Source organism: Montipora capricornis, chromosome 8 (assembly GCF_036669925.1).
Source record: "Montipora capricornis isolate CH-2021 chromosome 8, ASM3666992v2, whole genome shotgun sequence".
NCBI classification, from domain to species: Eukaryota; Metazoa; Cnidaria; class Anthozoa; order Scleractinia; family Acroporidae; genus Montipora; species Montipora capricornis.
The window spans coordinates 22,318,727-22,331,226 of NC_090890.1; the positions used below are offsets into that span (position 1 = coordinate 22,318,727).

The following is a 12,500-nucleotide window of genomic DNA, read 5'->3' on the forward strand; positions in this document are numbered from 1 at the left end:
GAGGGGAATATATGTCCCCTGGGAGGGAGGGAGTCCCAGATTGCTCAGTGAGTTTTGTTTTTAGCAATTTGGGACTCCCCTCCCTCCAGAACTTATTATACTCGTCACCAGGTGTCCCGAGTTCAGTGCCATTTTGAATTGGACACTTTGCGAGGACAACGCTTTCGGGCCGCCATTTTAGCAGGTGAACTTACAAGTTCTACGGAGCCTGGTGGCTTCGCGTTGCTACCTGGAGGTGCTTCAGTGGATTCATGGTTTAGAGAAATTCCTGTTCCACGAACCTGGCATGTTTATTTAGCGACTGGATTCGACTTTCACGGAAAAAATCGTGCTTGTTTTGGCTTTATTGCTTGTATTTTGCTCGCGATTCAAGAAGACATTTATGAAAAGGTAACCAATATTGTCATGTGTCTTTCTTTTGTTGTCATCTGGTCATCAGGAGTCAACGAAGAAGTACATTAAGCCGTTTTTAATCTTGTAGACCGTGTTTGACTTTCAGAAGACTACTTAAGATTTATACAAAGTTAACCTTACATTTGAAATACGGGCGGCCCAAGCCAATTTCGGTGAAGTATGGCAACCACAGTTTTCTTGGCGCTTTTCATTAAGTCTGCCTGTTCGCTAAACAGAAATAAAGTTTAACATTGCCGCGAGAACTTGAGGCCCGAACGGACTCGCTCGATTTTTACAATTAATTAAATACCAATTTTTAAGAGTTAAGCTTAGTTCCAAATTATAGTGGTAAAGTATGTATGCTTAAGGCAAAATGCCAGCGACCAGTGCCGTAAACGTAGACCTTATCACGTCTGGTTAATTACGGGTTTCGACAAAACACTGACCCCCGGTCAACTGACCCCCTTACTGACCCCCCTCTGACCCCCTATAAAATCAATGGGAAAAAGAAAATTAAAAAAGCCCAGAATTATCAATGGAACCCGATCCCGGGGGGGAGGGGGTACTGCCATATATGTGCCGCTGTGAAGGGTATGGTTTTCAAGCAGTTTACTCTAGCATAGGGTATACAAATCAGAGTGTTTGGGTCTAGAATAGGGTATCATTTTTCACGAAACTGACCACTTAGTTGAAGATTTTGTCAAGACTAAGGAAACCAGGAATTGCTACTCAAAAATATAAAAAAATGAGATCGACAAGTTTAAATTTTCACGACTCAGCCTCAACAGCGTTGATAGATGACTATCATAAAACGCTACTGGCTATTATTAACTGTCAAAAATCGGTAGTATTAATACCAGTTAATTAAAATTAACCAATTTATTGTCTTGATAATGCGTGCGTACGTGCTTGGCATTGCTGGACAAGTATAAATAAACCTTTTTAAGAAAGAAGTGATTGTGGTATAAGGTTTTTTTTTTGGCTTTGCTTTAGACTGTGCTGGTGACCTTAGTTTCTGGACTCTACTCTAGGATAGGGGTGATTTGGGGAGTTTACTCTAGTATAGGGTAGCGAAATCCAGCTGAAACTAGCTCTGGTATAGGCTAAGGGTTCCAGGGTCCCAGCAGCAGAAATTCCTAAGGCAGAAATTTCTTACTTGGCTTCCAGTGGGGCAGCAACTGCATTATTATGGTGCTATAATTATAGTATTTAATTGAATGACTGTTACTATGTCCAAACTGTTCATAATGTGTGGCAATGCATATATGTTCGTTAAATTCAATGCTGTCAGTTGGCCAATCGTGCTTGAAGAAATCGACCCTGTGATGTTATAGTATTGTATAAAAATAAAGTAATAATGTGTTTTATACCCTTAGGCCGGTTTGCACAATCTGAACCTTGTTTTGCCGACCGTCAGCAAGTGAATCACTCGCGCGATCTGCTACAGACTGGGGCAGTCTCGTAGCTTGACAAAACATTGATTCACTGGCATTTTCTTCGTATTCGGTCATGATATAGTTTTCATTTGAAATATGCGGGAATGTTTTGCATTTCGCGCCCTCTAGCTATGTCTATCCCACGTCTGTCCATAACAGGCAACTATGTCCAAATATGGTTAACATATTAGTTTCCAGTGCCGTTGTTAACATTACGTTCTGATGGAGGAAATCTGGAATCTACAGATTCACACTCATTGAGAAGCATGCGCAAAGGGAGCGTGAATATGCGGTTGCCATTGCCTGATTTCATACGGTGGAAGCTGGGCACTAATTATCGGTTTTGCCGGACGGAAGTGCACTTCAGTTTGTTTGTACGAAAACTTGGCATTAGAATTGTGGCAGTTCTTTGTGTACGAATAACTACAGAACTAAAGGAATAACGTACTACACTTTTCCCAATGATACTGAGCTTCAAAAAAGATATAGGAAGGTTCTTATAAACGAAAATATTACTGGAGAAAACATGTTATATGCAGCGTGAACCACTGGAACTCGGGAAAACGAGAGAACAAGAATCATTTGCCAGACACAATTTTCACGAAAGAATATGCTCCTAACCTGGAAAAAATTACTCCATAAAACCATTCAGGGAATTAAAAAGGAAAATGGACTGTACAAAAATGGTTCTTACATTAATTTTTGTACTTACATATATGATTCATATTCCAGTCAGTGCGTAAACATTACGATATAGACACACAGGCACGGTTCCGGATGACCCTCGCAATTGCTTAAAGGTGTTGAAGAAATGCCAGAAGAAGTTTGATTGTCTCGTTAACGAGATGTTACTCATTAAAAAATTAGGACCGTGTTTAAATGTACAATAAGACTCAATTCCCGCTAAGGTCTTTGTCTAACTTATGCAAATTAATGACTCTGAACTTGTCGCGTTGGGGGAATATTATCACAGCTGGACTAAAGAACAGAACTTACAATGGAACTTTTAATAAAAGTGAAGCGAGCTACGAGACACACGATTGTGTGAGGCTGAGGGCCTGGTTACATATCTGGGGGGGGGAACCTGGTGTCTAGCAGTCTAGCAGTGTCACGCATGACACGCCACATCCTCTTCTCTTTAACAAAAACAAAAAGAAACAAACATAAACAACGTTTCCTAACTGCTCAATCTAGAAAGCCTTAAGTGTAGATTTTAAAAGTAAAATCAACGTTCGCTCAGATCAATGTTCGTTTAGCACAAATCATAATCTTCTTGCCAGACAGGCGGGCGTCTTGGTTCAAAACTCGGGAGGGTCTCCCACATTTCCTCTGGTTCACCGGGTGCTGGGAACGGTAAGGCATTTTCTAGATGCACTGCTGTACTTGTGCTCTGCTCCGGCTCGTGTTCTTGCCTTGGTGTGGGGAGCAAGCTACTTTCCTCGTGTGCCGGAGTCGGAATCACTTCCTCAGCACCATTCCTGGGCGGTGGTTCTGGAGTAGAGCGCAGTTGGCGGCGGTTTCTGCGATAGGTTCGGCCTTCAACTTCAACTTCATAAGAGCGCCTGCCGAGAGAACGGGTGCAGACCCCGAGACTCCATTTTTGTTCACCTGGAAGCTTCAAGTCGGACAGTATCTCCAACCAGCAAGGGGGGCAGGTTCTTTGTGCCTCGGTTGTACTGCATTGATTGCACTCTTTTCTGAGCTTCCAGGTTCTTTCTGGTTGTCACTTGGTCAGCAGAAGGCTTAAGCAGCTTCTCGGAGGTCGGCAGTAGTGTGCGAGTGCGTCGACCCATCAGCCTTTGAACGGGTGAGGTGCCAAATCCCTCGCTTGGGGTGTTTCGCCAATCTAGAATTGCCAGTAAGGGATCTTTCTTGTCCTCCTTTGCTTTCCTTAACAGTCCTTTACACGTTTTGACAGCATTTTCCGCTTTACCGTTTGACTGTGGATATCACGGACTCGACGTTCTGTGCTCGAACTTCCATGTACTGGCAAACTTTGCAAATGCTTCGTTGGCGAATTCAGGGCCATTGTCAGTGATTACTACCTCGGGAATCCCATGACGAGCAAACTGCACCTTGAATTGCGTAATCACAGCGTGTGCCGTCTTCGTGTGAATCTCCGCGACTTGAAAGTAGTTAGACCAGTAATCTACTAGGATCAGGAATGCTTGATGTCCCAATTCAAACAAATCTGCTGCAACCTTTTCCCATGGGCGAGAGGGCAAGTCATGAGGGTTCAGCTCTTCCCGAGCCTGTGCTGGTCTATACGTCTGGCAGGTGGAGCATCTTGAGACAAAATCACGGATCTCCGCACTCATTCCTGGCCAGTATGATATTTCGCGTGCCCGACGAATGCAACCTCCAATGCCAACGTGACTGTTGTGTATCTGATTCAGCATGTCCTTACGAAGCGATCGAGGTACTACCAGCTGCTCACCACGGAAAACCAACCCTTGAGACTCAATCAGCTCACTGAGCTCATCATAGTAAGGGCGAAGAGCAGGCGGGCAGTGTTTCGTCTCTGACCACCCTTGGGTAATAATACGAATTAACTCCTGGATCTCAGGGTCTGCAGCTATTTGCTCCCGGAACACATTTCGTTTGGGGGTGTCCACTCGCACATGTTCTTCATGGTCTACCGTCTCGAGGGCGCGAATCTCACAGGGCTCTGAATGAGCTCGTTCTGTTGTTTTCATGTAGGCTCGACTAAGTGTATCAGCAATATACATGAGGTGCCCTTTCTTGTATTGTACATCTAGGTTGTATTTCTGTAACGCCAGACGCTTGCGCTGTAGGCGCTTGGGTGGCTTGTGGATCTCTTTCTTAAACACAGATTTCAGTGGCTCGTGGTCACTTTCAACAGTTACTGTATCACGTCCATACAGGTATTGGTCAAACTTGTCGCAGGACCAGACAATGGCCAGCATTTCTTTTTCGATTTGCGCATAGCGCATTTTTGTATCAGTCAGGGCACGGGACGCATAACAAATGGGTTGGTCATCTTGCAGAAGAACTGCTCCTAAACCAGACTGGCTGGCATCGCACTGCACAGTGACAGGTTTGCTAACATCATAATACTTGAGCACAGGCGCCTCGGTAAGGAACTTCTTTATGGTCGCGATGGCTACGGAGGGCTGCTCCAGCCACTGGAACTCCACATCTTTGTCCTCCAGACGTCTGAGGGGCTCAGTCATCTCTGAAAGGTGGGGCATAAACTTTGAGAGGTACGTGACCATCCCTAGAAACCTCTTCAACGCAGGCCGGTCTTCGGGTTCAGGCAGCTGCAATAGGGCTTGAATCTTGTCGGGGTCGGGTTTGAGGCCGTCTGAGATGAGTAGGTGCCCCATAAATTTCACAATGGTCTGATGCCGACATACTTTCGCTCGATTCAACTCCAGGTTCCACTGGCGACACTTCTCAAGGAACGCGCGTTCGTTACTATCCGGGCTCAGGTTTACTTCGTCGTCAGTAGTGCCAAATCCAGCAATCAAGAAGTCGTCCGCAATAACTTCCACCCCCTCAAGGTCCTCCACAAATTTATGCATCGTGCGTTGCCAAATCTCCGGTGCTGCGCAGATCCCAAAGGGCATCCTCTTCCACCTATAACGCCCAAATGGTGTGTTAAAGGTGGTTTTGTAACCGGAGTCGGTGTCAGGACGTTTCTGCCAAAAACCATCTTTAGCATCCACCACAGTGAATTTCTTTGCTTGGGTGAGCCTGGTCACTACTTCTTCCACAGTGGGCAATTGATAATGCTCGCGACGGATGGCTTTGTTAAGATCACGGGGATCAAGGCATATGCGCAGCTTGTTTGGCTTGGCCACCACTAACATGCTGGAAACCCACGCGGTAGGCTCATTAACTGGTGCGATGACGTCACTTTCTACCATTTCGTCTAGCTTACTCTTGATTTGCTCCCTTAAAGCGACTGGAACACGGCGAGGTGGATGGACCACCGGCCGTACTGTGTCGTCAGTTGCTATGTGGTACTCTCCTAGGAGGTCTCCCAGTCCTTCAAGTACATCCTTAAACTCTTCTAATAAATCAGGGGCTACGGTCGTGGAACTGACTCTCGGCGTGGGGAAAAACATGTCATCACTGTCGTTAATCGAGATAAGCCCCAGATCCATACACGCTTGGTAGGATAAAAGTGGTGCTAGGTCATCTTCAGTGATGTTAAACTGCAATACGGTGGCATGTTCACGGCGCCATGTAGGGATGTCAGCAAAGCCAAGGATTTTGTAACGTTCGTTAGTGTACGTTTTGATAAACTTGTGGGAGCAGAACTTGACGTGCTGCATTTCTGTATCCCCTGTGGCGCGCTTATATTCTTTCAGGGACAGAATGTTGCATTCTGCACCAGTATCCAGTTGGAAAGTTACTTTACTCTCAGTGGACTGGGTACCAACTCCCATTGTGATCATCGCACGCGAGCCAGCCCCAACTTGGCTTATTCGGAAAACCTTAAAGTCACGGCAATGAACATGTACAAGTACAAGGAAAGGTTACGTATATACAAACGTTGGCCGTGTAGCACTTATATTTTAAACAGAGTTAACTGAATAGAGTGTAATGTGAAGTGACTTTAACATCTTCACTTCCCACGGCCTGCTCCCGTCTGACCTTGTAGCTCAGTCGGTAGAGCGGCGGAGATCTAACCCGAAGGTCATGGGTTCAATTCCCACCCTGGTCAGAGTTTTTATCTGTCCTTGTGTGGGCCCATTTCCATCTGTAGGGCTAACGCTCACATGGTTCATATGGGATTGAAATCCAGCACTTCACATTAAACTCTATTCAGTTAACTCTTTTATCATTAGTTTTTGCCTGTATATGTTTATCTAAATCACTGTTGATTAGGATTCATATTTGATTATTAAATGCATGATATGCTGGTAATTTACTTATTTGCTAAATTTCAGAGTATTGTATTGCTATTAACAGTGTAGAATAAACTGACTTACCAGACAGTTTCTGAAAGTCCTCTTAAGCTTTTCTTCATAGTAGTTTCCTCTTTTAAAGTTTCTGTTTTGCTTTGCATGGTTTACATTTATATTACTTTCATCAACGTTGTTTAGAAATTATGTAAAACCATGATGAATCAAACTCTTTGTTTCCCTGAAAACCCAGGGGTGATGGTAGCCTTACTTGCTGTTATTACCAGTCCTCAGGTTAAGCCATGGCAATCAGAAGTGCTTTGTTGAACATCAATGTATCTTCCAATTGTAGATCATTGTATTTAGTCTGACTCATCTTAACAACTCTTGAGTTTTATCTGCACAAAATATTTGCTCTTGCTGTTGTTGTTGTTGTTGTTGTTGCTGCTCTTGACATTCTGAAGTAGTCTGCCCCAGTTTGCAATTCTCTTGGTTTAAGTTGCTAGAATGGAGGAGCTATCAAGGAGGAGTGCCATGTATCCTCAACATCAGAAGGTATTTTGGAGTTTTGCTCTAGGTTAGCTGGGCAGGCCCGTAGCCAGGATTTTTTACGGGTGGGTGCGATCAGTTGATTATACGGACCAACAAGCGCCGGAGGCGCTCTTTACTAGGGGGTCCGGGGGCATGCCCCCCCGGGAAATTTTGAAAATTAAGTTGTCTGAGACTGCATTTCGTGCGTTTTGAAGGTCAGTATGATAGCAATATAGGTCGCTAAAAGCGAACCTAAAAACGTGGATATTTGTCAAATTTTGAACTTCAAAATTGATTTTTTTTGGCAAAGAGAATGCTTTACGTATGTATTTTACAATGTAGAGAATAACAATGCCAATGTCACTATTTAAAAATAACAAAAATAGAAATAAAGTTGTAAATCCGTATTGTTCACTCGGCTGGCTGCTGATCATCACGATCTTTCAGAAGTGTGCCAAGCTCAAGCCTCCTTGGGTGCATCTTGGCAAACAGATCAACTACTATGTCCAGATCAATGTCTGTCAGATAGTGAATGTGCATAAGGGCCAGAGAAGAGAGCCTCTCTTGTGTCATACTGGCTCTGTTAAAAGTGTGTAGCCGTCTAAGAGCACTTGCGCTTCGTTCGCATTCACAGCTAGTGGCTGGGATGGTACAGCAAATCTTTAGCAGGACGTAAAGATTGGGATACATGTCTTCATCGCACTCCTTCAAGGCTTTCGCAGCGGTGCTGGGTCTCTCCTCGTTTGGTTTTGAGCTGTATCTAAATTAAGAAACAAATATGATTACGAATTGAACACCAGTACAAATTAAGTATTGCACGTACTAAGAATACATTTCTACCTGATCTTCCAGCGAAGCAGTTCTTGGTCTAATAACTCAGGGGACGGAAGATCATCTTTGTATGCCTCGATGAGGTCATCCCCGTTCGGAAGATCTCTCTCACACAGGACTGAAGGCACCAGACCAAGAAGACTAGATGCCAGTATAGACAAATCTGTTTATAGGAAAAGAATAACAATTGACACCTTTTAAATCCGACATGAATTAAAGACTTAAAAAAAGAAACGTTAATGTTATTGCTCCTTTTACCACAAAAACCTGAACAGCAATGTGTAAAATTTTACTCAAAGAGACAACAGTTTTACTTTTCAACTCATTACCAGAAAACTGCCCATCCAGTTGGACGTTGATGTGGTTAATTAGTGGCATAGCCACGTTCCTTCGATAATACTCCTCAGGATTGGTAGCTGGGGCGTTCTCACGATTGGTCTGGCGCCCCACAGCTCTTGGCATAGAAGGCTGAACATTTAGAGCAGAAGCCACTCTGACGGCGTGCTGATAAATATGCGCAAACTTTTCCTCCATCTTCGAGGCAATGACTTCATAAGTCTTTTTAACATCTGCGATCTACAAAACATAATTTTTTTTATATATTTCATTTTTATATTTTCCATAATGATGTCTCTGTCTTAAAATGTGACGGTCTTGGCGTGTTTTTATATTACTGGTCTTGCCACGTATGTACTTTTGTATTTGAATCCATTAGTTGTGATACATCTCTAGAACGGTACTTAAAAAATAAATGTTATTGTATAAAACTATTTCCAGTACCTCCTGATATGCCTTGATTATGTCAACTGATTGGCCCTGTAGTTTCACTGTTATGCCTGACATGTGGGACAAGAACTCGTACAACACAAGGAATGATACTATAAAGTCGAAAGACGTTAGACTCCCCAACATCGCTATGGCGTCACCCTTGCTCTTCGGATCCCACACAGCATCTTGATAATCCTCGCCACATAACTCCCGATTTGCACCATACGCAATGTTTTCCAGGGCGGTGATGATGTAGAGGTGAGCCTGGTAGAAGTGTGTGTACGCAGTATGTCGTGCTGCCCATCTTGTTCAGCACATGTCTATCAGGCCCTTGCGTCTTGTAGACTCTGGCAACTCCTTTGTTATGATGGACTGTAGAAGACCTGTCAATGAAACGTTTTTAGTGGATTGTTTTTACAATACTTATAGCAAGTTTATACAAATAGTTTTAAAAATATATAACATAACCATAAAAGTAACTTGGCTTACCTTCACGCTTTGGACTGCCAAGAAAATACAAGCTGCACTGCTTCAGTTTGTCGATGGCATTCCTGATGTTCGGCAGTGCACAGCTATGTGAAATCACTAGATTCAAGCAGTGACCACTACAGTGAACATACACAGCGTTTGGCGATTGTTCCCTTATCCGGCGCTGCACCCCCACATTGTCACTGGACATATTGGCAGCTCCGTCATATCCCTGTCCCCTGATGTTTGCAATCTCCAGGCCCATATCATGAAGGGTGGTGGTAATTTTATCTGCTATGACTTTACCAGTTATCCTTGGAAGATGGAGAAACGCGAGGAACTCTTCCCTGACCTCGTTACTGTCGTCAACAAAGCGGGCACATAGAGCAAGTTCCTCTTTATTGTGGCTGGTTACCTCGTCAGCCATAATACTGTAAAACTTGGCAGCTTTGATTTCTTTCACCAATTTGCTTAAAATGATATCTTGTCCAATTATCTCGATCACCTGATTTTGAATAGACGGCGACGTATATTTGACATTTCTTGTACTCAGGCCAGTACTGTAAAGATGTTGCTTCAGGATTTCATCGTGGTTGGCAATCATCTGTAGAGCTGCCAAAAAGTTGCCAACGTTCTCAGATTTATTTCCGTCGGTGCTCAGGTCTTCCTTGTCGCCACGCAGTGCTATGCATTGACGACCACAGTACAGGAATGCTTCGGCAACACATTTAATTATGTGCCTGTTCCTTTGAATATTTCTCTTTCTCTCGTCATCCAATCGGTTGTCAATGTTCTGTTCTGGTTTGTCAACAGAGTTCAGAAAGCATTCACGGTAGCAATCATGGATTCGTTGTGGTAGTTAGTACCCTGGTGATCTTTTGCTTTTTCATAAAGCTTGTGAAAGGTTGTGAAAGGTTTGTTCACAAATGCGCCTTTGTTCTTTCTGCCCTCAAAAGGCATCATCAATGCACAGTGTTTGCAGAATGCCGCGTCCAGTGAAGGGCTGTAGACCATCCAGGGAAAGTCCCTGAGGCATCGTGACTGGAAGCATCTTTGGCACTGATGAAGGAACCGTGATGGAAACTCGTAGTGCGTTGGTGGCACGAAATGATCCTTAAGAAGATGATATTTTTCACCGACCGACAGAGCTTTCACGGCTGCAGCTACTGCTTCAAAAGACATCTTGTCATCTATAATCTTTCCGATATCATTCAGATTGGGATGAACATTTGGCTCTGTGTTATGTTGCCTTGTACTGCTGCCAGCATCTGAACTAGTTGCGCTCTGCAGGTGAGGTGCCATTTCGTGGCTCGCTAAAATAAAATATTTTGCAATTGGTGTTCACACAGTATTTCACTAAACAGTAATCTCGAAATCTTAGATTTACCTTCAAGGTTTTCCCGATAAACTTCTGCAGCCGGGGTATCTTCTCTGACAGCACTTTCCTGTCGAGGCAGTTTTCTAACAAAGGTGTCCATAGATTGGCAAGATTTGGCTGCGGCCTTTCTCTTTCTGTCTTCTTGCTCTTTTCGGCCCATTTTTCGTGAACTACGTGGAAAAAACTGTGGCAAAACTGAGAAAGATTGTGGCCGCAGTGTCGCTGAGTAGTTTTCCGTACAACGGCTAAACAATTCTTTTGTGCTGCATGTAACATGCAACCGGGAAACAATTTTTTCCTAGACATGTCTAGACATGTCTAGACATGGCCGAAATAAAAATTGAAATAGTCATCTATTGACTAAATATTGTTAAAATCTCCGTCCCGGGCTACTGATCAAACATGGAATCTTTTTTGGTATATTTATTTAATTTTTACTACGCAATCAGTGAATTAGAACAGAACAAACAGAACAACACAATTATTTTTTTTTAGTATTTATTTTTTTAACAAAAAAGTGGACCTCAGCAGTCTGCGGGGGGGTGCGGGCGCACCCATCGCACCCCCCCTCCCTACGGGCCTGCTGGGGATTTAGTTTTGAAGTCATGTTCGTTTTGTTCTCTGTTCAGATGAGCATTTTTGTAAGGCAAATGGTAATACAATTCTGAGTGACTTTTTTTTAAATTTCTCTAGAGTCTTAAGAAATAATTATTCAGATTTGATAAATCGATTCTGCATTTAGACAGGCCATCTACTACTTGAGAGCTCATGGATGAAATATCTCGTTTCAGTCAGTCACTGTTTTCATCACTTACATCTCAAACTACAACTTTTTTTCTTTGGCTCACCTGTCTTGCTGATTTTAAATTTCTGAAATATTTGCTGATATGAGCAGCAGCCTTCAAGTTTTTGTCTTTGATTCACATGTCTTGCTAATTTTGCATTTCTAAAATATTTGCTGATATGAGCAGCAGCCTTCAAGTTAGCTTTTGCCTCTTTCCTTTTCTTTAAATTTGATCGATGCCACTTTTGAGCGGCTTCTGTGTACAGGTTAAAGACAAAAGCAGCTTTTTATGTGTTATGAAGTGTTCCAACTGTAAAAGTACAACATGACAACAGAGCCCACACTTTCCGACAGCACATTCGCAAAAACCTTTCTTAGGAACATTGTCGATGAACAAGACCGTAGCAGTTCGTATGACTTCAGAACAAAAATTCTTTAATATGCTTGACTTGATAAATAACTTCTACCATCTTTGAAAACCTTGTTGGTTTTCATTCGTCTTAAAGAAAACATTCAATGAGCTTTGCGCAATTGTCCTATCATTCCCTATCGTCTATTAGACTGATTTCTCCTGATAACGTCTATTGAAATCTTAGGAAAGAGGGAAGTATTGCATTTCCATCCAGCTGTTGGTAGTGGGATCTCCTATCTCGAAAGGGCTGTCGCCTTAAAGCTTTTCTTGACAGAGATTGTCGAGCAAAGCCGGGTTATCTTTAAATGGTAATAATTTTTGAAACAATCAGTTCACTTTTAGTCCCGGAGACTATTACCAAGTTCTCCCAAGTTTTGTGTGTTGAGCGATTTAAGACAATCCTCTTTTATGATTTTTTTAATGCTGCAAAAACCATTTTGGGCGAGTCTTCTCTCATACTTCCGCCATCTTTTTTCACTTCCGTCCGGCAAAACCGATAACTAGTGCCAGGCTCCCATCGTATGAAATCAGGCAATGACATTTTTCAGAGTGTTGGCATTTTAAAGGCGACGTTCAGGATATATTGGTCTCTGAAAATACATTTTGCTTCTTTAAGAGGTTAAAA

The 12,500-nt window shown here is 43.0% G+C and overlaps 2 protein-coding genes across 3 annotated transcripts in view; both read right to left on the minus strand.

Moving 5' to 3' along the window:
* The window catches only part of LOC138059659 (tetratricopeptide repeat protein 28-like), a 27,015-nt gene that overhangs the window by 9,500 nt on the left and 5,015 nt on the right, over positions 1–12,500 (minus strand). The window lies entirely within an intron of this gene.
* LOC138013845 (52 kDa repressor of the inhibitor of the protein kinase-like) lies at positions 7,646–10,839 on the minus strand. The gene is made up of 7 exons (XM_068860893.1): positions 10,689–10,839; positions 10,168–10,614; positions 9,323–10,099; positions 8,846–8,901; positions 8,380–8,641; positions 8,075–8,228; positions 7,646–7,994 (listed from the first exon to the last, which is right to left on the minus strand). The coding sequence occupies exons 1-7, from the start codon at positions 10,837–10,839 to the stop codon at positions 7,646–7,648; spliced, it is 2,196 nt and encodes a 731-aa protein (XP_068716994.1).